Source organism: Falco naumanni, chromosome 2 (assembly GCF_017639655.2).
Source record: "Falco naumanni isolate bFalNau1 chromosome 2, bFalNau1.pat, whole genome shotgun sequence".
NCBI classification, from domain to species: domain Eukaryota; kingdom Metazoa; phylum Chordata; class Aves; order Falconiformes; family Falconidae; genus Falco; species Falco naumanni.
Window position 1 is genome coordinate 73,183,807 of NC_054055.1, and position 24,564 is coordinate 73,208,370.

General features: G+C 38.4%; 1 protein-coding gene across 2 annotated transcripts in view; it reads right to left on the reverse strand.

Moving 5' to 3' along the window:
• The window catches only part of OCA2 (OCA2 melanosomal transmembrane protein), a 177,555-nt gene that overhangs the window by 70,470 nt on the left and 82,521 nt on the right, over positions 1 to 24,564 (reverse strand). Inside the window, exons 15-18 of one of the 2 annotated variants that reach the window (XR_005826557.1) lie at positions 21,258 to 21,405; positions 19,585 to 19,646; positions 18,088 to 18,196; positions 3,127 to 3,254 (exon numbers count right to left, since the gene is read on the reverse strand). Coding sequence is in view for 1 of the 2 variants with exons in the window: in XM_040585076.1 (XP_040441010.1) it covers positions 3,127 to 3,254; positions 18,088 to 18,196; positions 19,589 to 19,646; positions 21,258 to 21,405 (443 nt within the window). In the remaining variant the exon portion in view is untranslated. The remainder of the gene's footprint in view (positions 1 to 3,126; positions 3,255 to 18,087; positions 18,197 to 19,584; positions 19,647 to 21,257; positions 21,406 to 24,564) is intronic. The other variant, XM_040585076.1, reaches the window with a different exon arrangement.

The window sequence follows — 24,564 nt, forward strand, 5'->3', positions numbered from 1 at the left end:
GCAGGAAGCAAGTAATGAGACTTTTAAATACAGATACTCCCTCCATTAAAAGAATAACAACAACAAAACAAAAAAAAAACCCAACATTTTTTCATTAGTTTAACTTCCTAGGAGAAAGTTTCCTAAGAAATTAATTCTTGTTGGTAATTTTAAGTTACCATTTTTGTTCTAAGCTATCTGTGTTGCTTTAGCAACTCAAAGGTTATGACAGTGACTTTTTAAATGTGTGTAAACACAATATTCTTAATGAAAGGTACATCTTTTTCTGCAACTGCTTTGTGTTCACACCTCAAAAATAAACTTTTTTAACACATAGTTGTCAGCAGTTAGAGCCCAGAGTTACACTCAGTTAACATCGATGCCTTATTACTTAATTATCTATTAACAGAACATATTACTTTTCAGTAACACTAAAAATTTGTTCTGAAATCCAGACATGGAACTACAAAAGAGATGTCTGGGAAGGAGGGAAGAGAGTGAAGGACATGCACATTGCTCCCTTGCTCCTGCAAGACAGGCAGTCTCTACGTAGCCCATCACCTTAGAGAGGATGACAGTACTAATCACATAACCAACTTTAGGATGTCTCTACAATATCCAGGCCAACTGCCTGCAAGCACCTAAGTGAAAGTCATCAGTTAACACCCTGTCACCAGCCTCCCCTGGGTGTAAACTGCAGAGAGTTTCCTGGATCTTCCTGTGTCTTCTAAGAGGAATAAGTATAACTGTACTAATTGGTCTCTTCAAGCATACTAGCTCCTGTCTGACAGCTCAAAATAGAGTTTTACTGCAGAAAAAATTACGTGCAGTTTTAGATCAAAGTTGAATTTATGCACAAAAATGTGCATGAAACCCTCTTATGGACACTATGTCATTATGGCTGTTGCAAATAAACTCTGCCTAAAGGGATTAAGGTAAAATTTCAATTTTGACTGTAAGAGTGAACAAAATACTGTATCCCTGAGAGACAGAAACTTATGTCACAGAGACAGAAGAAGCAGAAAGATTTTGTAGCCTGTAACAGCCACTTGTGAATTAGGACTAAAAAACCGTAAAGACAAATTACTCAAAGAACACAACAGAAAACAAGAGAGGTCCAAAAGATTTCCAATTTTTTCACTGCAAAAGATCTACCAGACTGGACTAATGAGCATCCAAAGGCAGAACCTCCAGGAGTTCCCCCTTGGCTCTGGAATTCAAATCACATTTTCCAAAATCACTTGTAGTGAAATCCCACACAGGCTTTTAAATGTGCCTTGTAATAGGAAATGAAACATTTTTAGCAGTAGTAAATAGCTTCAGACTGGGAACCATCCAAGATGAAGGATCACCAAGGGTGAAGAATATGAGCTGACAACTGCTGAATGCCTAGAACATGGAAAGATTTCTTTTACTTCAATGCATATCTTTGTTTTGACTTGTTTCTTCTTGACATTGTTAACCTAAAGGAAAGAAAAAAGCCTTGGCAAGGACTGTCATCTCCTGTTAATCCAAAGGGTAATAGATTCAGATCAAAATTAGCTGTGATGATATTTAGAACATCTCTTTTATTCATTTATGGGGAAGAATTTAATGTCTCTCACTTTTTTTGTGATTATCTTTACAAGGTTTTTTGATGACCTTAAACTGCTGTTATTCTAGAGAGCCAGGAAATATATTCTTTCATTAGCAAACTATTCACTGGTGACCCAAGAAACCATAAAAATGACGTTCAGTGAATTACAACTCGTATCCAAAGTCTGGCAGTAAATGGCAAATAACTTCCTGTGTGTTTTACTATGTTATTGTGCAGTCACGCAGCACTCAAATCAAAACCATTCAATCCAAGCTAAAACAATAAACACATCAGGGAATGCAACTAATAAACTATTACAGCAGCAGCAGACAAAATAAACATGGGTTCAAAAGGGTTCCCTGTAAGAGCTAGAAAATGCAAGGACATATAGAACCTCGTAACATAGAGAGCTAAAAATTGCCTGTACTAATGGGTGTACAATAAATCAACATTTCCTGATGAATTTTAGATCTAGTAGTTCACAAACAAGCCTCCTACCATTTATCTTCTCAGAGGTTACCAGATTTTGACTTCCAGTTTGGCATTAATTAGTTAGTTGAATTATTTGCTGTTTGTATTTGCTTCAGATTTTGTCCCTTTTACTGTTGGTGATTTTTATTTTAATAGATCCCAATTTACAAATTCTTGGGCTCTTTGCAATTACTGAGAGGGAGGGGGAAAAAGGAGGCTGTGTTAGCAAATTTGTTATTACAGGCTTTCCCCAGGCTGCTCACTCAGACAATTCACTAGCCATGGCAGTGCCAGCGGTCACTTGGGGCTTGTCAGTCATATTTCTACAATATTTTTACATCATTTAAACCCGACAATTAACAGCTGAAAAATATTTATCATTCTAGAAAACTAATTGACAAGTAAATGTGAGTATTCATACAAGGAATCATCAAACGTTAGGGTTAAAAATAAATCCTCTCCGGCTATACAAAAACATCAAACAGTAAATGCCATGGGACACAAACACAGCTGGACTGTTCCTAATAGTCAAGCAGACAAACACAAAGAAACTATACAGCAGGATATCCAGACATTTCAGGTACTGAAACTTTTCAAATGACAAATGAAAACTGAAATTCAGTGATATTATCCTTTCAAACCATACTCCTATGTAACCTCTTAGGCCATTTGGTAGCCAGCATGTAGCAGACAGCATTAGGAACATTTTTCAACTCTGGTTTATTCTTGTTCTTTTATTTCTCCTATCATTTTTCTAAATAACTGCAAAACAAACACATAATTACATATCAACTATCTGCACACATAGACCACTACCAAACCTGGAAACTAAAATTCCACTCATACGAAAATGGTTGTATCAGACATATTCAGCAAATGCAGCACAAGGAGCAAGAGACCAATCTTACATTGAAAAACTAAATATCAAAGAGGTCCAGCCAGCTTCCACCATTCTGCAATTTCTTTCTGTACTACCACAACTACACTTGATCTACAATATTCCAGCAAGACTGAATCTGCAGGACGCCTCTTCCCAGGAACATAATTTGTCTTTGAAGTCTGTTGTAACTCTTCAGGCTTTAGAAATCAGAGAATCTTACCTCCATGAGAACAAAGAGCGCTGCAAAAAAAAGGAGGGTTGCCCACTCAACTCTGTTCAGTATCATCTCAAAATCATGGATGTCTGCTAACACTAGCAGCCAAATGGCTCCCAACATGGCAATCCAGCCTGCACGAGAAAGAGAGAACAGCACTTTACAATTCACAGACTTGTGATGCGCCACCATCGTAAAAGTTCCAGCACTGCCATTTCCAAAGATTTTTGCCACACTTTTTCTCTGACTGTAACAGGGAAAGTTCACAGATACCACAGAATTAATGGTCTCTGCCTTCAAATTAAAATTAAACAAAAAAGGCAAATAAGGCACATTTGGGTTACTCCCAGTAATCAATGGTTTGAATCACAGAGAAGCCTTTAGGTGTTTAGGAGGTAGGCTGGAGGGTCCTGCAGCTCCCAAAAGTCTGGCTGCAGCCCCAGGGCCTTGGCTACCTGCTCTAGGAGATGAACAGAGGAAAGGAAAATCTCTTAAAAGCAGAAGAGGGACTGACTTTAAACAGCAAAACAAGCTCTTTCTGGACAGGATCCCTCTATATATCCTGGTGTGGTTTAAGGCACATACTTAGGAAACTGATTGCAAGTCAAATGCACAATCAGCCAGAGAATGTAATTAGTGAATCTCCTGTCTGAGCAAGGCTCGCTTTCCCAGTTAAAATGCTTGCTGGAGCTGTTTGATTCCTCTGGCATATTTATCTTAAACAGCAGAATGGGATTTCAGATATGAAACAAAACAGGTTTGGGTGGGGTTTGGCTCAGAATGATGCTCCTCTTCCTACCTTCTCTATTTTTTTCCTAGGTAATAGATGATTTTTTTTTCAGTACGAAAAACTAAGGTACATAATTGAAGTGGGTTTTTTTAATAGCACGGAAATAAAGCCTTCCACTTTTTCAAGTTTTTTCTATGTTGTCGCTATTTCATACACCTCATCTTATTTCATATATACACTGCCAGAATGTGATGGATTCACGGATTTGCAGAAAAAGCAAGGAAGAAAGACAAATAACAATCTTCGATGGCAAACAACTTCTAAGCCACAAACCTATAATCAAATACCAACTGTGACTCAGAAAGAATAGGCCCCTGCTACAAAGTAGATAGATGAGTAAAATGAGCCCTTTCCAAAAACCTTCAACAGTTGTAAGAAAATTCAGAGACACAAGATTGATTCATAAAATTTTAGGTCATTCAACTTCCAGCTTATGCATGTGTTTTTCCATTAAGTTAAAAGAAGACAGAGATTCAGAAATATCCAACAGTTTAAAATTAACATATATTCCATTTAAATCCTACTTAAATATAAAAGAAATAAAGACACCAATGGTTCTTACTGTTCACTAATCTGTAAACATTAACTATTTTCTCTGAAAAATCCTGTAGAGTGTCACATAAGTAACCCCTAATTGAACAACACATTTTGTTCTGTCAAGTATATTTTAGGAGCTTTCAGTGACATACTGCACTCTTTAAATGAGAATATTTCATGTTAACAGTGATCAGTAAGGAACATCTGCTGAAAATCTTGCAGCTCAGTGAGTTACTCCGGCTGGTGTGCTTTGTAAGGGGAGCTAAACCAGCCAGCTTGACACTAGCTCCAGCTTTCATGCTTTGAGTGCATTTATTTACTGCTGCGGAATTTGCGCAGCAGTGAAATCATATGTCTTGCACTGTTTGGCTCCAAAACCAAAATGCTCTCTGTAACGTCAACTCTTCAGCTGATGACCTATTTCTGTTCTTTCAAGCATCTCCAGGTGCCATCTTCTCCCCAGCTCAGCTCTACTCTTGATGTTCCTAACCTGACTTCTGTCCTTTCTGCTTTGCTGAAACCACTTTTTCCAGCACTACAAACAACTTCTTCGTTCCTCAGCTCTCCCCCCATGATCCTTCTGAAAAGCTTCCACAATTGCTGATGACCCTAGTTTTGCTCTTTCCTTGATAAGCAGTTCGCAAAAAACTTTTCTTTAGCCTGGTGCCAACCTAATCTACAGGGAGATGCAGGGAAATCCTTGTAAGAGAGCAGGTAGGAATGACTAGGAAACCTAGTGGCTTGTCAGCAGAAATAACCACCATACAGGTGGAAACAAAGCAAAAGTTAAGCAGAGAGCTGAAAAACAAAGGAATTCTGTGTCCCAGAAGTTGTAGCTTCAGCTCCTACATTGTTCCCAATACAAATTTTGAGTAAAATCTGATCTCAGTGCCTGAATGGATCCAAAACCCACATCTCACAGCCAGCTCTGCTCACTTCCAAAGACAGAAACACTGCCATGTTGCAAGCTAAGCAAGTCTGTTCCCTGCTTTTGTCACAGTGATCTAATCAGAGTGCATGGCCAAAAATAGCTCATGCATAAGCATCATACTGCAAGGGAGAAGGAAAGCAAAAAAAAAAAAAAAAAAACACCACAAAAGAGAGCAGGGTGGGAATAGTTAGACCCAAATTTTCTTGTGAAGAATGGCATTTTACCACCCACTGGAAAGAGACTCCAGGACAGATCTAAGAGTGGCAATACTCTGTACCTCTTAGGATGAATGCTGGATTCTGGCACAAACTGAAAACATATGAATTTTCTTTTGTGTACCAGACTCTGTATGTGTATAGACTTTGCAAAAACAGTTAAAAACCACAGGGACAGGAGCGCTCCCTGAGTTCCCACAGGAGCAAAAGAAAGTGAGGAGAGAACTATCAGTTCCTGTCTACCAAGCCTTTTTGCTGGCACAGTTGATTTACTGTCTTTCCAAAAACAAAGCAAATCTGTCCATGCAAATTAAATAGTTATTTGGTCAGAACACAAAGAAAAGGGTTATGGAAATGCACTGCCTAATTTTCTTCTGACTGTCATCTTGGCTGTTCTCCAAATCCCAATAAAGAACAGTGGGCTCAACTTTACCTTAAATAAAGATGATAGCAATTCCTGTTAGAGCAATATTGCAAGGGGACGTAATTGTGTGCAGATCAGGAGCCTAGTAGCAGAATTTTACTGCTGTTTTGTACAAATGTAAGTAACATTACACTTTGCCACATACGTTTTGTATGTAAGTACACCAAAGTGAAGAATAGCGATTTCTCAATAGTTCTAGAACAACCTGTGATAATATCTTGGCTTTATTTCCACCCTCCTGCCTCCAATGAAAACAAATCAACTTGAGCATGCTATATGGCGATAACAAGTATTTGCTAAAGCTAATGAAATATAATTGAATTGCACAAGAGGTGGACAGAGCCAGGCATTCTTTAGTACTATGAGTGTTATCAGCATGCATTAGCTCCCCACATCCAGCTTTGCATGGAGGGACAGTGCCCAGGCTTACAATATTGTTCCCTGGGCATATGGAGAGGCAAAGGAGGAGTCCTCCTGCAGTGCCCCATTAAGCACAGCTCTCTGGAGGCTCAAATGTGTCAGCTGCCAGTTCTGGCTGCACAAGAGCTTATTTCAGTCTACACACATGGTCTGCTCAGAGTGTATTGGCTTTCCTTGCTGTGCCTGCAAACTGGAGATACAGTTACCCATCACTCAGAGGGAGCACAGAGAAGAGAAGAGGGAGGAGGAAGTCACTTGAGGAATTTGGGGACCTTCATGCAAGATATCCAATCGCGATGCCCTTTAGTATCACGACTTGACTTCAAACGCCCCACAGCTGGATGAGAATAAAGTCCTCTTCTGAAGCCTGAAGGCCACAGTAGGTCGTGTATGCCACAACTGCTTGAGTAACTGCTCTCTGCTGAATTCCTTGTCATTAACTACAAAGTTAGTGGCAGCCTGCCTTTCTAAGTGGGCAGGTTTTCTAAGGCTTTTCCAAGACCTTTCTAAGTATGTTCATGATGGTGGTTTATATATTTGGGTAGCTTTGCATTTTCCCTGAATTCTATCTGAAGCATTCCTTTCTTTTTGAAGAATTGAAAGTACTAAAACACATTAAAGACCAGCTCCTCTGCTATTTTATTTATTTTCTAGCTTACTGGGCCACAAAAGAGAGCCAGGAGGAAAAGAAATAGAAATCACTTCAAAAAATAACTTCTCATTATTATAGTGAAAGCAAAGCCCATTTACAGTTCCTCAGACCACTTCCTTTACTGACTAACAGTGAAACAATGCCCCTCTTTCACAACAGACGTTCTGGAAAAATAACTTGGAGAGAAACTGAATCTAAATTCCATTTCTGCACTAATACGGTACCGGTTGAAGACAGTGACAATTTCTATTTATTTTAGGAAAAATAAAATGAAATTTTATTATAAAATGCATGTTGCAAATTTACAATGCATTCTTCATAGAAAAAAATCCAATGTCTTCTGCTTAGGGCTAGAAGAAAAGTACAGTAGAAATAGTGTGAGTGCTTTGCTTGTCAATATGCTTTACTCAGTAGGAAAACCACCTTCGGAACAACAAATAGCTCACAATAAGCAGAATTCAATTGCAATCCTACTCAAAAAAAACCCCAAATTATTTTGAAATAATCAAGCAGAAGGACTTGAAAATCAAAACCAATCTAATAGAATCAAATAGAAGTCTATGTGGGAAGAAAGTAGGTGAAAGAGAAAGAAATGAAAGAAAAAATTGCTGTGTAATCTGTAGACCTTTCAAATTTTCATTAAAAAAAAAAAATGTATTCCTTAGGAAAGTAATTTTGTCTGACCTACTACCAGCTGAAAAATATAATAAGTTTCCTCTCAACAATGTGAACATGTAAACACTGCATGTTCACTTTATATGCACAGAATTTGAAATAATGTATTTATGAACACTGACAGTACACAGAAATTTCACTCTTTTGGAAACTGAAATGGCACTTGAGACATTTGCACTGAAAAACAAAGCCAGGATAACACTGGACGATGTCAATGCTGGCCTGGGCAAAACAGCATGCTGCTTTAAGACAGACAGGCACAGGGTGCTACATTTAGGTAGGAAGAGTTGAAACTGCACAAATCTGGGGCGAGAAGCAACTGGGTGCCTAACAGTCCTGCAGAAAAGACTCAAGAAATACAGCAGATCACAACTGAACCTAATGGCCCACTGAAATACAGAACTAGGACTATAAATGGTAAACCCTGTGAAGCAACCTCTGCTCTTTTCATCCCTGGGAAGCCCCAAGAAGATACACTTGAAGTAAGATGTGTACCCATCGGGAAATCCAAGGCAGAGAAGTAAGCACAATCAACAGTCTGAAAAGTTGGCTTTTGAGGAAAAAATTAAAGAATCCAGGATATTTAGCTCAAAGATAAGAAAATTAAAGGGGTCCTGGCAAGCCTTTGGGTATGTACAGGGCTGCTTCAGAGGGCAGAGAGCAACCTGTCTGTGGCAGCAGTAGTGGGTAGGACAAAAGGGGGTAAGAAGGAGGTGTAATAGCAGCAAGAAAGATTCATGCTACACAATATTCCAGGTCACATATTTATAGAGGTTGAGAAATAAGCAGAGGATATTTTCAAATCATCTAAACCAGCTTCTGCCAGATGAAAATATAATACTCCTATCTGAAAACAATGGGATGGACACCAATTTTCTAGATATTTGCCACTGAAAAAAAGTATTATATTCTTTTTCTGTGTTCTTAACAATTGTCTATTTGTCAAAATGGCCACAGTAACTTCTTACGAACTGCAGAAACCCTTTTAGACCACCATGTTCATCGCAGGTTTACCAGCTAAAACATATTTGGTGCTTACCTTCAAATAATTATTTACACAGCATGTTCTTGAATATAAAGGAAGTAAAGCCCATCACTGGGCTTAATTCCAACAGATTAATCAGAAGAAGTCTCAACTCCACAGCTCCTCAAAATTTAGCCTAATGATGTATGCCAGTATTTCCAGTAGTGCTTTCTCTACTCATAGAATATGTTTCATTAGTAGTTCCAAATGTGAATGAAAATGTCTTGTATTTTTGTTTCTGTAATGTTTTATTTTATTTTATCAGGCATCCCTGAAAATGTACATTCTGAAATCATGCTTAATGTTTAGAAGTAATACTTGTTGTCAATCAATAAGCACCATTTTATATTATCTTTATAAAGTTGCCCTCTTACAAAGCAACTTGCTGGGCTTTGAGCAGTCTCTTTTCATAGACTTAACCTCATAGAAATAATTTTCTGTTGTTCTGAGCTATTTGTACCACCACAGTTTAAGGCTACTCACTGGGGAGAGAATTGTGATGGTGACAGTCCAGGACAACTTGTACTGCAACAGGGAATGGTTGGTACAATACAAGAGGATTAAAAGAATATGAAAAAAGTTGGTGGAAACTATAACTCCACACAAGACAAGAGAAATAGAAACTTATGCTGACAGAAGGCAATTGCAACAATAAAAACCACAAGTGTAGCATAGAACAAGGAAGCAGAAGGCTAGCTGCTCTGTAATCACAAATGAGCACATGTGCATTAGGGCAGGATGGGCTAGACTTTGTTGCATAGCTGTAATACCATGAAGTCAGAATGCAGGAATCACATTCACCGTTGTATTGCAATGTCAACAGCTAACTTCATTCATTTTCCAAATGCAATTTCATAGATCAGATAGGTTGGCATTCAAGATAGAACACTGTAAGAAAGAAACCCTGGTTAGAGATTGCTATAGCTAGGCACTGCATCTAGAGCAAAGATCCATTGGCAGCTATATAGCTGTGCATATTGCACCAATCCACAAGTCTAAAAAATTTACGGTTATCTCAGTAAAGGTCACTGCAAACAAACACACTGTATTGCCATAGCCTCATTGACTCTTGTGAACCAAAAATAATTTGAAAAAAATGCAAATATCAAGGAAAGGTCGACTTTTCTGGAAGGAAGCAATAAAGTGCAAAAGCTGCACTAGTAGGTAAAACTGTTCCTGGTTCTTGTCTTTTTCTCATCAAGTGTATGGACAGCTGCAAGGACAGATAATATTTTCCATGCTTAATGATATGTTTGTAAAGATGCCAGTGCAATTTCAAGGGCAGAATTTTTTTACAACTATTCTAAAAGAAATAAAGACTGCAAGGATCACAAAAGCAGATTTCTCTTATTTTCAGGAGCAAAGAGTTATGCTGTGGAGGAGGAATAACTAAGATCTGGACCAGACTTTCTGTGTCTGAGTCAATGCTGAATTTTCAGATTTATTTTAACTCATAATCATATACACTGTACCGGAATTTTTTTCAACATCATTATGAATCAAACATGTACTAAATCCCTTAAATACAGTTATGTTCATTCTCATTTTAAAGCAACAATTTGCATCTTCATGGTGCAATCAAATCTCCATACTACACACACAGAGGCCAGCAGATCAGTTGCATGCAGTGCTCTTATTGACCTCAATGTAGAAGTACTAAACAACTTAAACCAATACTATTGTAAGCCAGTACAAAGAAAACAGCAGATGAATGAAGCAAGAGAAGGAGGTGAGGAACACTAAATGAGGACAAATATGCCAGACTCCACTGACAGCTGTAGCTGATACCCCCTGGGGAAAAGGGCTGCAGATCAGCCCTTGCAGGCACAACTGCAAGGACCAGGAAGGGTCTCCAGAAAGGGCTGAGGATTTTCAAAGAGGATGGCCTAAACCCATGGCTCTAATCTTACTCTATCTTATTACATTAGGGTGGACACTCTTCTCAAGTGCTACAATTTGTTGCTCTGTTTACCATTATCAGGTCAGGAACTAAAGAAACCACTTTAGTCACAGAAAGCAGTGTCACAGCTCCACGTAAGTGGAACTTTAACGGAAAACAGTAAGAGAAGAAAGAAGTTGCCACAGACAAGAGTGCACAGGATGAGTAATTGCAGCTAAAAAGGTATGCATGGGATGATACTAAAGGCTTAAAGTTTATCAGCAACTCAACAGTAGTTAGCTACAGATGATAGAGCAAACTTGGAAGATGGACAAAACCCATTTTAGGAGTAAAAAAAAGCACAAGAAACAGGTATGCAACATGCATACAATACACCATGTAGGATAAAATTGAGTGTAATGCAGAGCGGAAGTAATTAAAATAAAAAATACAGGGAGAAAAAAAAGACAAGGAAAAGAATATTCCAGTTGTGACAGTTGTAAATACAGCTGATAATTCAGTATCATTTGAGCCATTACTTAGCGGTCAATACCTACAAGCTCTCCTCAGTTAAAACTGATTAATACCACAGACCATAGATAATCTGGAGATAAGTGTTAGATTCAGTGACAAATTAAAGAGCAAATGTCTACTTTTTACAATGAGGATATAGTGACAGAAGATATGAAATATAAGATGTGCTAAACTTAACATAGCTTTTGGCATTAAGCCTATGCTTTCTTAAATCTATGTCATTCAGCAGTTTTTATAGCCTAATAGCTTTCTGTCTCCTCAGGATTTTCTATTTTCTTAAGCACTAAGCAATTATACACCAGCTTATTAAATTCACCTGTTTTTTTCAAACATTTTATAAAATAACTCCTCGGTAACACTGAGTAGGTCTATAATGAATTTTAACTATTGCAAAATTAACAAATATTTTCAAATTATGAACACATTATCTTTTTCTATATATATGGGTACAAACGTAATTTTTTCAAGTCAAGTTTGGTTTTGTTTCTGCACATATAACTATTGTTTGTAAACAGAGTCAGATTTGTACAACTCTAGCATCATATGGAAGAGTAGCATAACACAGTTTAATCTATTTATCACCAATAGCAGATGAGAAAAAAGTTCCAGAATAACATTTTAAAGTTTAAAAATAAGAACCTTATGGATGCTTCAATGTTAACACCCCTTTCAGACTAACAGGATGCCCACACCCTTCTTAGCCGTGTGCTCCTTCTCCATGACCTTTGATAAATCTTTTGGACCTGAGAAGTTCTGCTGCATACTGTGAGGCAGGATCTTTATCACAGAGCTGGGGAGGAGTTGTTCAAGCTTAACATTTTCACCATTCTGAAGAAACCCCTTAGCACAAGTTCAAATGCACATACATACTCTGTCCCAGGGCCCTGATAAAAGCTGGGGGGGAAAACTTATTACAGTTCTTAGGCAGCTTCCTAGGCTGCACGTTGAGAACAAAACCACATGGACTACATTTATTTGACTTATGCAACATCAGTTCTTTTTTAGCTTATAGCATTAAATAATCTAGTCAAAGATCTCTAAGTTTAAGATTTCTGTCATTGGTTATAACACTGCTAACTCTCGCGTAAGCTGTTCTACATATTGACCCTGCTGATCTGTCTCAAAGCTGTTCAGGAAGAATCATTGCTGCAGTGAGTTCCTTATTGAAAGTGTTGCAGAAAAGAAACCTTAACCTTCAGTTAGCTGTTACAATCTTAGTAGGCTGCAGTCATGGAGAACTTCAGTGTTTCTAAGCCAAGTAAATACTGATACGGAACTTGTGACATACTGTAATTCAATAGCAAATTTAAGCAGCTTAGTGAAGCTCTCTAGGGCAGTGTAGCACTTTCTCCAGCACTAAGCAAGCCACCAGACAAGTGCCATTCAGTTCCAAATCAATTATTGGTTCACCTATGTAAAATATAGTGTAAGCTGAAAATTGTACCATCTTCACTTAAATAAAAAGCAGGATGAAAATCAAGCAAAATTATATGGGAGAAATCTTAGACCCAGTCCACTTCCCTGAATTTTAGGAGTCACTCCTTTCTGCAAGTTAAGAGAAAAATGTTGCTATAATTTGCATAACATTCTCTGTAGACATAATTTGGTGGTTTTGTTCCGCTGAAGCCCTTTCCAATTAATGTATTTAATTTCTCATGTGAATTTCAACAATTTTTCTGTAAATTATGGGAATGAGTCAGAACATACGACAACTGGTATCCAAAGGCGTGACAATACAACAGGAGTCTTTTGTATCTACAGCAACTGAACACATTTCTTCTTTAATGTTCTGGCAATAAAGTGGAAAGGAGCTCTGCACAACGTCGCTACCAAACAAAAAGAAGTCAGTTTAAATTAAATTAAAACAATTATTTCCTTATTTTCCCCTATTTCAGTCACATTTTTAAAATGTTTCAATAACACAAGATACAACTAGTTAAGATAAATTGCAAAAAGAGAGGCTCAGAGCCTCAAAAGTATCTGCAGTAGAATTTGCAGACCAAGCCCCCAGTTAAACCACAGTGAATACAGATGACGAGAGAGTTTTCCAAGAGAAATCAGATTTAACTACATAAATGAGTGCTCATCAAACAAGATAAACTTTGTCTGTAAACATGGAGGGATTTTGGCTTTGAAGAAAGGATGACAGGGAAAATTTAGACCTAGAACATTTCTTGACAGAAGCAATGTGGAGTGCTGATTTATAGAACTTGTCCCACTACCCAGAAAGGTCATAGTGATCATGTTATTAAAAGAATAAAACCATAATAGTTCCTAAGTTTGGAGATTTTGCTAACACTGCTTTCTTTAACAATACCAAAGTTTATTTTAGTTAGAAGTGAAAACCCCAAATAATCAGATATCAATCCAAATGTCCATCTAGCTGCTGTGCTTTCTGTTTTCAAGTATCTCTGACTAAAACTTTGTAGAGCTTGAGAAGACACCCTCTGGCACAGGGGTCCTCAAACTTTTTAACCAGGGGGCTGGCACACGGATGAAGTGGCAGGCAGTCATCTGCGGCTGCTTGGTTTCCCCCCCAACCCCCAGCCAGGGGGTGAGGGGTGGGGGGGGTCTGTAAATATCGGGGGCAGACTGAGGACCCTGGGGGGCCGTATCTGGCCTGCACACCATAGTTTGAGGACACCTGCTCTGGCATATAAAAAGTGACATAGGGTAAAGTGAATCGTTTCTTGAATTAGACCTTTAAAGTAGGTCAGATGGATCACAGCTCTTGATCACCTCTGCTGACTATTGATCTCCTCCAGAGATTATTTCAAGGGCAGCTGAATCTAATTAGCTTAAACATTGGTGTCTGAAGGATCACAGACATCCATAGTACCAAAGATACCAGAATGGGCTCAGGCAACAGTGTGAAGATATAAGCACTCTGCAAAAAAAGCCAAGATAGCTCCCTGAAGCTTTATGGTTTGAAATTCTGTCTTCTGTTGTGGCTAGAGCAAATAGCAGTCCTAAATTATGAAAGAATTCAGTGAGTCAAAAAATCTCTCCCTGTCTTCTTGCATAAATTATTAATTAATCAAAGAAACATGAGAACAGCTATAGATGGTAATACCATAGGTTTACCTATGCAAGAGTCCTATCTCCAACAGGGAAAGTAGTGGCAATAATGTGGGAATTAATATTGCATTTCTCCTGACATATCTTCCCAGCTTCCAGCAGTCTGCAGCCAAAATAGAGGCAGTACCTCTTCTCTGAAACAGGCAATATCTCTTTTGTTTGCTCTTGGGTTTGCACCTCGTTTCCTGAAGATGAGAGCAGCAGACTCTGTTGCAACCCTCTAAAAGGAGGTGAGGACCTTCCCCTGCCTCAGAAACTACTCAGCCTAGCCCTGGGAAAGAGGTGTCCAGAAGTGGAAGGGAGCAAGGGAGAGGGGGTCTGCAAGGAGCAAGGTGCCTGCATTGCATGCAGAGACCACTGTGAGTGGCAAACAAAAGCAGAGACGCAGAGCAGAGGGTCCCTCTTTAGAGACAGCAGAACAAAATGCACGGAGTTCATGTTCATGGCAGCTCAGGAGCTCTTTGAACTGACCAAAACCAAACCAAAGAGGAAGAACCTTCCCCACAGAAGCAGAAGAAAGTAGGTTATAAATTGATTTTGTGTATTCTTTCTGACCCAGTCACTTTGAGCATCCTCTGTCAGGAAAAAAATAAAATCTAGTTTAAATTTCAATAAAATCTTGCTTCATTTTACTTTTTAAATATTTTGTCTCTTTTGGAGGATCTCATTATAGTGCAAAGTTCTAGACATGCCTCCCTAAAAGCTAAAGTAAAAATGGGAGCCAGGTACAATCCTCAAAGGGGCTTTGCTGTCATCTTTTGTCATCTCTTCTCAGGTGCTTTATCAGTAAAATAAAATCCCATGGGGCTGAATGAAAGCACTGTAGATGTCTTAAAGTTTGCCATATCTGTTTATTTAAAGCCTTAGTACTAATCTTTCATTAACACAGCTATTTCATACAATTAAACTAAATAAACTGATGATCAGGTACAAGAAAACTGAATAAGAAAGTGTTCTGCATTTTAAAAGGCAGCTAAGTATGCAAATTTTATTATTTAAATTAAAATGTCAGTTCCCTCAAATTATATTAATGATTCTAAGTTCATAATGGAAAAATTGTATCAAGGCTGGGGACTGATAAAGAATTCTATAATCTTTCTAATTCACTCTACCAAATGCAATTAAAAGTTATTAGATTTCTAACACTTCAGCCTCTGTATAAAACATCATTCTGCTAGAAAATTAAACACTGAACTACAATCTACTTTCGTTTTTATGAGAAAAACATATTGAACAAATTTACCCAAACCATTGAAGTACAAGATGTACTGTATTTTATGAAATTCATTTCCATGCATCGAAGGACTAAAATCCATTGAGACTCACAGTGGCACTACTTCAGTAAGGATAAATAAGTGACAGCTATCATCAAGATAGTGGAATTCAAGAATCACCAATGAGATTTCAGTAGAAGTTTGCATGTTCCATTGTTAATAGAAATTATGTATATGCTTTAATAACTTTTATTCATTAATCTGACAGATTTGCCTGAATACAGAACAGGGAAAATTATACAGAACACAGAGTCCATACTTACTTTCAAGGTTGCAGTTGAAGATCAGCTAGTGAATAATAGAAACCTGCATGGCCAACCATGCCATTTGTTTTCATTTCTTTTACTGACATAAAGTAGGACAGAACAATCATCAGTTATTAAGTTTCTTCTAGTATTGACTCCAACTGCTTTGCAGTTTTGAAAGAGTATCTTACCAGGAGCAACGTGCTATGTAGACTTTATTGTCTGTGGCTTTTCAAAAACACTTATAGAAGTTGGGTTTAATTCAAGAAATCCTACATAGTTCAGTACCCACTTATCTGAGACAGAAAAGTAAGGGTGACAACTGATTTTTTAAATTGCTGATGTGAATGCCTCCCTTATGTTCTTAGCCACTGTGACTTCTAATGTCTTCACTTTCTGCATCTTCCTAGACCTCAGTAATGTAGCACTTTTGCTGTTAGCATATGTCAGTATACCTTCTGACTTCTTAACAGCTAATAATCTTTATGCGCTGAAATCACTCATTTCCATGACAAGTACTCTGGAAAAAGAAAGCTCTGGCTGACATGGTGAAGAAATACTGTATAACATGGGCCCTTTCCTAATCTCATACACCTCCAGGGCACCAGGACTTCCATTGCATGCCCACAAGGTCTTCCTGTGTGTATCAATGCCAAGGTAACTGCTCAGCCCAAGTCCACAGCAAGGTCCTAGCTCCCCAGAGTTTTCCTTGTGTAAGTGTTGCTTTGCTCCCAGACTTGCTTAACTTAATCCAGCTTGTTTCATTTAAGATAAAGCAAAGTACAGCCCTGGAGACAATTAATTTTACGGATCACACCCAAACAGCAGCATGGGTGAGCCTGGATTGGGTTTGGGTATCTCTGCTCTGTATGGTTACTTAAACATCATCCCTGGTGGCTTCATGCACTTTAACTCCATCACTTTTATCAGATAACGCAACATATGCCCTCAGCCTCATAATCTTCAAGCACTGCTCTGCTAGGCTACAAAATGTCCCTGGCTGTGAACCTAAAAATTAATTGACTCATATATACAATGCCAAGAGGAAACACAGGGCCAGTTGCTGTGCTGTGGAGTCATGGCCAGTCTGCGCTGAAGGGGCAAGGTCTGGGCAGTGTGGACACAAGCCATCCTGCACCTCTAAGGCCTGAGGGTGGGGGGATTAGTCCCCGGAACAAATGCATTTAGCAGCAAAGCTATACCTATTAAAACACGCTACTCTGGATACAGTAGCCACGTCATCCCACTGGTGCCAGCGATACACAACCCATGTTTCCCTAGGTCCCCAGCAGAGAGAACAGCCTTCTGCTACTGGTACCTTCCTAAGCCAGCCGATACACCAGAAGTGTGAGCAGCAGATACGGAAGGTCTTGTTTACAACTTGATCATCATTGTACTGCTATTACTGGCTCTGTATTGTGCATAACCAAAATGGATTTCAATGTAGTATCTGTGTATATGATGATTCAATCAATGATTTATTGATTATGAGTTATTCCTCTTCAAGAATGTTGCATCTTTCAGACACTGGTATGGATGTACACAGTAGGGGAATTCAGATTGCACAAAAAAACATAAATCTGAAATTCCGTAACTTTCAAGTGCTCAGCAGCCAAAAAGAATTTTTTAACTTTCTATAGGTCAGTGCACAGGTAGGTTTTATGACTGTCCTTCAGTTAAATGTGAGCTTTAATTTGGTTCTTTTTTCAGAATATGCAGAGCCTGCCCTCATACAGATATATAACTAGCTGTATAAAAACCTGCTCATATAGGTCTATACATAGAAAGTATGCATACAGCTACTTTCATGTCACACATATACAGTGTGTACCTGATTTTATCTTGGGAAATTACTTATTCTGATGATAAAATAGTGGAGACTGGAAGTTATACAGAATTACCTATACTTAAGAAATAATGCCAGACAATTTTTTTGTTCTTCTATGGAGTGATTATTTTCTGTTCTCTATAATGCATCTTGGTTACTCACTGAAGCCTACAGTGCAACAATGCCAAATTTGGTCATTCTGTAATGTTTAGCCAACTCGTTAGTATTGGGAAGTCAGAAAAATGAAGTCATGAGCACTCTGTTGTTACTCCTGGGGTGACTAGGATGTGACAGCATTTTGAAAACCTGTTCTGAGAAGCTGCCGTTCTGATTAACCTGGCGGAATTGTGAGGCCAGAAGCATATGGAAAAGGGCTTTCTGAAAAGATCCAGACTCAGAAAAATAAAACTTTTTTCCAGGGTGGTTGTTTTGCTTAGATAGAACAAAACTATGAAACTTACCAAGATCTAGGTAGATGCCTGGAACAAAGGAGTTGAGAAAAAACATAAGAATAACACATCCCAGCACAGTCAGGCATTTGATGAGAAGAATTTTGTCTGTTATTCTGTGCTGTAGATAGGGAGAAAAAAATCAGTAATTTATTAAAGAAAGAGCTATCTATTATGCATAGAGTTCACAAAAGCATGTGTGAAGTGCAAACTTCTGTTCCTGTACTGTATATTCCTCTGCAGCAGAAAAGACAGAACTACTGAATCTGAAGCGTTTCATGCATACCTATAAAACCCATGAATACGTGGCCTGATGTGATCTAAGAGATACCAGCAGCTAGCACCTGCTGCATACATTCAGCTGTGTTCAGCTACCCCCATCACAACTTCATTTCAGCAGAAGCAGGGTCGAAATGCATTCCTACTACAAAGGGCACTCTGGGCGCTCTGTGGTTTCATGACTCTGGACAAAATCACCCTTTTTCGCACACATGCTTTGAAAACCTAAAAACTAGCCTAGAGGTCAGGTCTTTCATGCCTCCTGTACAACTCTCATTGACACACCAAGCCCATAATCTCTGTGCAGTTTCTACACCCCCATGCCCAACTCCTGCATCCCTGTGCTGACCTCCTCATGCTCTCACCCTGACACCCAGCGCTTTCCATTGTGACTCTGTTTCTCTTCTCTGATGTCACTTCTCCCACCAGCCCAGGGAATCACCTTCTCCCAGCCTAAGTCCTTCTCTCCTTTCATAGTTTAAAGCTCTAGTAAATGACAAGTTAAGTTTATGTTCTGTGAAAAGGTTGTCTTTTATGCAATGCCTTGAAAAATTTATAAAACCTAATAAGAAAACCTGTTGATTTGGTTCTGTTTTGGTGTGACACATAGGACAGTGATGTCCCAGTCAAGGACCTGAGCTCACAAACACAGACTTGGATTCATTAGTGATGCCGGTGAAGTGGAGAGGATGTGACATTTAGACCATTAAATTTAGGTGAAATTAATCCCACTACGGAGTTTATATTTTATCAGACCCAGCTTCAGCTTAAAGACTCAGGCAGTGTTAATGTGTGCACAGCAAAGAGAACAGGATTTATCCAAGTGTTTTATGCCTACTTGGATAATAAAGCAGGCATGTCACAGTCAGTGTAGTAAATTGGATTCAGTATTCAGTACATCAGCAGGACTATACTCCATCGTCACGCATCACAGTTATAAACAACCTATTGACACTTTCTGAGTCTTTCTGGCCATGGATTAAAAATTTAAGAAAACACTGATGAATCATTTATTGATCCTTTAAATGATATTTTTCTAAGGAACAAAAGTATAAAACCTAACAAAACCTCACAAGATGGTTCAGTAACCCCACCCCACTGAGAAGTCAGCCAGCCTGCCTGTCAGCTTTTCTGTAATCATAAGAGTTATTAAATTTGCATTAGGTTCAAACCACTCTGTATAAAGGCATAGGTCCACTTATATGGGTACTGAGAATAACTGCTGTCTACTTACTTTTTTCTGGAGTTCCTGAATATTTGTTTCCCAGTTTTTATCTTCTTGTGAAATTTGCCTGAAAGAAAACGACACCTGCTTTTTTCCAGAGTGAAATTGGAGTGGTGTTAGTAAATCTGTCTCACCACAAACAGACCATCTTTTCCCCCTATGGAGTAGCTCATATCACAAAGGAGTCATGGCCTACTTACGACCAGCAGCAAAATTCCCATGCACATTCACTTAAGACTCCACTTTTGTAACACACTCTGCTAAACCACAAACCCTTCAGTTCACAAAAAGTGCCCCAGACTGCGAAGGAGCTAGCCTACAGAGTATGGATCTCGGTATAGGAGCTGGCTATATGCAACATGTAGTTCCCTTAATAGTTTCAGGAGCTGTGCGTGCCCTGTTGCAATAAGACAAGGGTCATGTGCTAACATCAACAAGTCAGAACACATATATTTTACTTTTGCTTTTTTAAATCAAGTTTTTTATATTCAAAAAACTTCATTGTGTTATCAGCATAGTTAGCCTTCTAGCAAATAGCTTTGGAGTCTGCAGTTCAGGAGCAGTTCTGCTAATGCTAAAGAATTTTTGCATTGCTGTAAATGTACTGTGCTGGAGGAATCCTGATTTTCAAGAATAAATATACAATTTTTATTTATACTTCAGAAGTGTCCTCTTTAGAGTGTCGTAAAGTCTAATAATGTTACAATCTTTTAAAAAGGAAGAGATTTGAACAGCCTTTTTTGGTCTTTCAGTATTAATACTGTCAATCCATTCAAAGTGCCCAATATCAACAAAAAAAATATGTAAACAAAAGTAATCTTATTACTAGAATAGTCAAATTTACATGTCCTTGCTCACAGTGCCTATTTAACATGTTTATTAATGAAAATTAATTATTTCAGTTTCACTTTAGTCAATTTACTTTCCAAGTATTTATCACTCATTCTCAGTCATCAAATTCCATAGCATAACAGCAGTTTTTTCCAGAATGTAAACAATAAGGTTAGCATTTCTGTTAATTCTAGTTTATATAAACCTTTTTTTCTATACATGAACGGTTAGTTACACTTGCACTCAGGTTCACACTGAAGATTTGATGACAAAATAATTTTGAAAACCAGCAATTTTCTAATAACGTATCTTTCCAACTCAGCAGTTTGTTGAATAGCACTTGAATTTTTCAGTTAAAAAAAATTACAGCATTTTACTACACTGATGCCGTTATTGCAAGGAAAAGTCTCATGACATATTTGTGATAATTTCAAACCAAAAACTACCTGAAATTTCTAGGCCTTTAAATTTGGGTCATATTGATGCATAATTCCCCGGACTTACGTATTGGTTTTGTCATCAAATACTTTGTGTTTTACTGAGGGTGAGGGTGGCTCTTGAGATCTGCCCCAACACCCATCTGCTTGAGACAACAAAGAATATAGGTCTTGTCCCAGTGAAGATCCCTGAAAGCCTTCACTTTCAGCTCTGCCTAAAATTACTAGATATGAACCCCTGGCTGGCTGAAGCAAACAGAATTACCCCTGCTATCAGCAGTTATGCTACCAGTCCTGCCTGTAGTCTGAGACGAGCGGGATCTCCCTGCCCCTGCCAGTCCCCTGTGCCTTCAGCTTGTCCCCACCAAGGGCTGGAGCAGGGGAGGTGGGACACGCTGATCCCCACTCACCTGTGAAACGTCCTCAGCTTCTTCCTCAGGAGCATCTCCAGAGTCAGCACCTTCTGCATCAAGAGGCATTTCACAGCAGTCTCCTCTCTGCTGGCTGGGTTAATGCGCTGTGCAGTCAGTCTCCAAACATAGATCTCATGTTTCAGCTCTAAAAAGAAACAAAATCGCTTATCTTAGAGCAGGTATAACCTTAGAGCACTAAACCAGAGGTGCACAAAATATGTGTAACGTGCCCTGGACTCAAAGCTGTTAAAATTATTGGAATGGTTTTCCAACAATTCTCCACATAGGAAGCTGCTTTTACCATTCATTTTGCAGAGCTGAAGGGAATGAAAAATAAACAGAAATTTTTCACCATTTTAAATAAGTTAATCCTTAGTCCTTTTCCAAAGAAAAAGAAGTGCAGTCTTCAAACACTTGCAAATGCCTTTCACAAGCTTTAGTGCTAGAATCATAGCACATCCATTTTTCATCAGAAAATAAACTGTCAAATATATTATACTGCTAACGAGATACTAGTTTCTTTGTAGTTAGGAATTACAGCAAATGTTCCTTCATGTATTCAGACTGGACTATGTTGCCATTCACTCTATATTCATACAAGCAATTTTATCAACGTAAGGCAAAACCAAAATTTAGCACTGTCTTATGCAATATCCCTTAATAACATTTTAAAGGTTTCCTAAGAGGATTTCATTCTTAGGCACTGAAAAGATCCATAAACACAGCTACCATTTCCTGCAAGCTGACCTGAATGATATCTGATCCTGTGTTAAGTTCAGACAGACTGATTTTACACTTGAAATCAGCCTGCAAAATCTTGTCAGGAGTTTTAACATTTTTTGATTTATTTTTTTCAATATTGTCAAGGCCTTGGAGAATGACAAACGCTTTGGATTTTCCAGGAAATCACTAAAAAAATAAGAGCCAACTATTCTTTCAGAAACTGTTTGTACAAATGCTTCCTGATGAAGCAATAGGATGTTTCCTCACCCTTCTTTTCTGTTTCCCTCAAATTTCATGTCACTGAAGACAATGTGTTAAGAATTCAGGGCTTTATATCTTAGGATCCCTGTTCAACCAGCAAATTGTTCTTATCCTAAGAAACAGATATGGCAGTCTTTGCATCACATATACAAACTACATGCATTATTTAGAAAAAAATATATTATGTCATAACATCAGAAACATTTAAACTTATTTTGATGTAGGCAGTGATATTATCATTTACTGCTGCAAAACCCTAGTGGGGTCCCTACTATCAAAGAGTACTAAACTAGTTTAATCCCCTCCCCTTTCCTTTGTGAGCATTTATAATGATAATACAGAGTGAATCATGTAAAGTTTGACCATAAGAGGGAATTAGACTTGACAGAACTCAAACATTTAAGAGCAAAAGTAAGCATGCTCAGAGCCTGAACAGTTGACACAAAAAAGGAATATGAACAGCAATTGCCTCACGTTTTGTATGGTTCGTGTCTATAGACGAGCACATATCCATCGAAACGGTCGTCTTTGTTGAAGCTTTACAATGCAAGACCAGCAATGTCAATTCAAACTATCTAAAGCCCAATGACTATCCCAGGTTATTAACAATTAGTGCTCAGCTAAAGTTTTTCTTCCAAGAAGGTATTCATACCTGAACTACAGGTATCAAAGAGGTGCCGAATCTACCGAGTTTCCTTAGTAAAATATTTGGTGATTCTCGCCAGGCGCATAATCTTACATTAAATTATATTAAAACATGGACGTGTCCTGTTTATCAAAGGATCCACATGACACCATGGAGACCCTGGCATAGCCATCATTTACTTTTCCATCAACATTTGTGACACACACAAATATATCAGCAGTGATTTTCCATTCTTTTCCAGAATATAAACAAAAAAGTGACAGAGCTTTAGGCCACAGCTGATCTTCTGCTCCCCACAGGGAAAAACAAACAAGACTTTTTGAGGATTAGAGTGGATGGGAGCTGTGTAAAAATCCCATATTTTAAACCTCAGAAACTGTGACATTTTTTGTTTAATAAGATAGCAAGATTAAATTTTAAGCCTCTGAATTTGTATAGTAATTTGTGAAAGAAACTAGTGACCACATGTTTGGGGTCTGCTTCAGCTCCACAGTGTCTGGTCAATGGGGAAACAAACTATTTTAATTGGCAACTTCTTCCTCATAAAATCTACCTTGAAACTGGTCTGAAATTGTGAGCTGGGAAGTTGTTCCCTGAGCAAGACTAGACAGAGAAAAGTTGGAACATGGCACACCTGTATAACTTCACAGGCAATTTTTTTTTCTTTGAAAAAGTTTCCTGAGCCCTTTGGGGTGAAAGAAATATTTCTATGAACCTACATGCTGCCCCAGAATGAACGAGATAAAAACTTTTGTATTCAACTTAAGCAAGTGAAGGGAGAGAACACCCTTAGCAGATGAACAGTCCTTTCTGTAGTGCTTTCTCATGCAATTTTCAAGTCAGTTGGACTGTAGCTTTGAAACCAAGAGAAAATCTGTGGTTTTCTCTTTTTCTCTGGCAAACGTTCATGAAGCATGATCATCCAGTTTACTTGTCTTTGCTGCAAGACCTTTTCTGATCATGTCTGTTCATCCTGCCATAGCATTTCCTCCCATCCTTTCCAAGTAAAATTTCACCAAAAGTTTTGCTGATGGGCAAAAGCTGAATCTTTCATCATCTGAGATGCAGATCCCCAGCAGGTATTTTCATACAAACATTTTTATCCTCTCTCCTTCAGAAAGGGGTAACTAGCATCACTGTATCTGTGCCACAAACAAGCATGCAGAGCACAAAGCAGCATGACCTGCATTGCACTTTCCTGTTCAATGTCTGAAGTGCCATTGGACTAATCTCCAGGTTTGGCAAAGTCAGCCTGGTGTTTTCTGCTCTATGTTAAAAAACACACGTGTTTTCACATGGCTTTGGTCTTGCCTTTATGTACAGCAAGTACATGCTTGATTTTTCAGTCATTAGTTTTCTAAACATCCCAAGGATGTGAACATCCAGCCTGCCGTGGAATTCACTTCAGAATAAAATGTCTTTTGAGAAACAGAACAGTCGATACATCTTTTAAACTGTGACACCTGTTGCAGAAGAAAAAATGTGAAGAAGTTTTCTAGGTCATCCTACAGAATGTTTCTTCTATTTCTCTTTCAGGGTACTCTTATTGTAATACCCCATTGTGGTGTTAGGCCATACACACATATTAGCAGTAGTTTTTGTTTTGAAGGAAATATAATGCAGGACCCTGAGGTCAGTGAGAACACTGAACATGGCCGAAAGCCTTTGGGCCTT